The sequence below is a fragment of the Chaetura pelagica genome, unplaced genomic scaffold (genome assembly GCF_000747805.2).
Source record: "Chaetura pelagica isolate M959 unplaced genomic scaffold, ChaPel_1.0 scaffold50, whole genome shotgun sequence".
Taxonomy (NCBI): Eukaryota; Metazoa; Chordata; class Aves; order Apodiformes; family Apodidae; genus Chaetura; species Chaetura pelagica.
In genome coordinates, this window is record NW_009952366.1 from 5,402,438 (window position 1) to 5,405,438 (window position 3,001).

The 3,001-nt window shown below is 39.1% G+C and overlaps 1 protein-coding gene across 1 annotated transcript in view; it reads right to left on the bottom strand.

Annotated features, from left to right (window-relative positions):
• Positions 1-1,834: 1,834 nt before the first annotated feature.
• BTG1 (B-cell translocation gene 1, anti-proliferative) overlaps positions 1,835-3,001 on the bottom strand; it is a 4,997-nt gene continuing 3,830 nt past the window's right edge. Inside the window, exon 2 of the mRNA XM_010008058.1 lies at positions 1,835-2,199. Within this exon, the coding sequence (XP_010006360.1) occupies positions 1,835-2,199 (365 nt within the window). The remainder of the gene's footprint in view (positions 2,200-3,001) is intronic.

Here is a 3,001-nt window from a genome sequence, read left to right on the forward strand (position 1 = left end):
GTTTAGCTGGCAAGTAATGATAGTTTCCTTTGTCTTCAGAGCAAGAGCAGCAGCGCTCATAACTGAAGTGACCAAGTTGGGCAGGCCTTTTATTAGACACTCATAGAACAAAGTATGCAGGAGATAAGGAACCAAATGTTCTTGAGTTTTACTCTAGCTCTTTAACAAGTGTAAATAAAGTGGTAAGGAATTTCTCTCGAGTGTAACTAGTCACTGTGCTGTATACAAATGACAGTGTGGTGCTTAAGTGAATCGAATCTCCACATCATTCATTAACTTTGAATACACACATTTAAGTATGTGCTTCTCACTTCGTTTCAACCAGCCTTTTAAGTTTGGGAAAAAAGATCTACATACCTTTTGTTGAATCCCATCTTAATGATTTCTAAAGTGAAAGTCTTGCATCTGAAGAAAGCAAAAGGCAGCAACCTTTCTGTAGAGTGGTTAACCTGCTCTTAAGGTTATGGGACACTTGTCCCAGAAACTCTTATTGAGCAGGGAATCCATCAGGAAAGAACTGAGAACTTGTGAGCAAGTAGGTCAAAACGGACATTTAGGTTTGCTATATCCTTCATCAGGAAGCCAAGTAAACTTTAATCTTCTGGATTTATTCAAGTCATCTTTGGTGGATGTTATTTCTGTACCTTTTCCTCATATCCTGGAATTATTGGCCCTGGAGTTAATTCCACATTGACCGATTTTAAAAGGTTTAAAGTGACATGTACATCATTGTGTTTCCCTAAATTTCCCAAGCATTTATATACGAGGTCTTCATTAATCCATGTCTGTACCAAGTGTCCCCTAGCATCAGGGTGCCATTGATGTTCTTAAGCCTTTACAGTAACCTATTTCACTTCCACTGTGAGACAAAAAACCTTTTAACTGATCCTATGTAATCACGACAAGAGATTAATTAAAATGCCAAGATAGGAAACAATTTATTATAGAGAGAAGAAAAATTTCTCATCCAAAATATAGAAATCTGTACAACTTTGCCACAATCAATATACATGAACTGTACAAATTTACACCAGTTCATAATTTACCAAATAAAAGATGACTAACAAAGTTCACAAAATAGATGGTGGTTTGTGGAAAAGACTTTTACCCAATTAAGAACAAGGAAATTACAAACCAGACCTCCACTTTCTAAAAATAAGAAGTTACTCAGTCTTAGAAAACTACAAGCTAGCAAATGTACAGATAGCTGGCTGGTGCTAACACCACAGTTCAGACAGTGTCTTTATATGGTCTTTTTAAAGCCTGTTGCCACGGCAGATTTTGATGACTTGCTACTTTCAAGGCCAATGTAAAGATCTGACCATTTCCCCAGGTCATACTTACTGGTTTATCTTATGTACATTTATACATATTTGTAAGTGCTAGGTAAAAGTCTGAAAAATAAAATTTCCAGTACTATGGTGTTCATAACAGTAAGTCTTGTTACTGAGCTGCCAAAAATGCTAAAAATTAATAAATGTAATAGTGCAAATTTACTCTGCAGACCTACTGCAGAGAATCACTTTAGAAATACAGACTGGGGTTGAAAATTGGTGTAGAAATTAAGTAAGATGTCTTGGAGAAACTGACCCTTCCTACATCTTCTTCGCTCCCTAGCAAGTTGCAATCATTTAAACTCACAGGCTATTAAATCACTAAAAGGTACTGTCCAAACTATGGCACTGTCACTTTAAAGCATACCACTCTAACGTGTGCCCGATCTTCACAGCTGTGACATGGTTTAAATTCCATAATCCATCCCCAGAGGTGCCCACCCAAAGTAAAAACCAAATTTATCCATCCATTTTAAGGTGATCCATCCACAGACTATATCTTAACCTGATACAGTCATCATATTGTAGCTTTTGGAAGGGCTAGTTCTGCCCAAGAGAAGTTCCTCCTTACAGCTTATTCTGCTGTCTACCATTTGCATGTTGGTGTTATTTTGGCTACCTCCTGCTGGTGCAGCTTCATACAGCACACAGATCGAGCCATCCTCTCCAATACGATAGGACACTTCATACGGGTCAACCCATAGAGTGAGTTCGCTTGGAAGAAGCTGGAACAGTTCCTGACTGCTCAATCCAATCCGCTGTGCTGCCTGTCCAATGAGAGGATCCATTTTATGGTTGATCCGGATACATCGGTAACCTGATCCCTTGCATGGCTTTTCTGGGAACCAGTGGTGTTTATAATGTTCTATAAAATAAAAATAAATAAAAAATTATGCTCCTTAATTCCGTATTGAAAAATAGGTACAGTGATCATTGTTCTCTTGCAAATTTCACACCTCAAGAGGTTGAAAGGCTTATTATTTTAGCATCAAGTAACCTGAAAAATCATTACAGACCTTATTTTGCTGATGGTTTACAGAAGTGCAGTGTCCCTTGGGAAATACTCATGTACAAAGTTACTGCTTCGTGCTACCTTACACAGAGAACAATGCCTGCCACCTGAAAGGGGTGAAATGCAACTTCCTAGCATTTACACGACACGAACATAAAAAAACAGAAGTGATCACATACATTGGCAGAAAAACTCAAGGGCTTCAAAAACTCCACAAACCAAGAAAGAGAAAAGCATCTTTCCAACATCCTGTTGAAATTACACCCATGCTTAGTTCCTCACATTCTAAGAACACCCAAAAATAACTAGGGAAGGAGCCAGGCAGCATTTACCGACTGACTCAACCCACTGTATTTCGCCACTGCTCTTCCCAGCCTATTTTCCAGGGCGAGATACCAATGACTTCACTTACCTTGGAAGTTTTATCCCACCCAAAACCCCAGCGGTCTGAAGCTACTTGTAGCCACTATTAAGCACACAGGCTCGGGATTACAAAACCCACCGGGCTGCACAGAAACCCTCGGTATTGGAACCTAACCGAGGCTGTCGGGTGGCTATGAGATATTTCCAGAAGAAAAGCGAACTGAGACTCATCGTCCACCGCTAAAATCTTTTTTGCCAAAAAAAAAAAAAAAAAAAACACAACACACAGGGG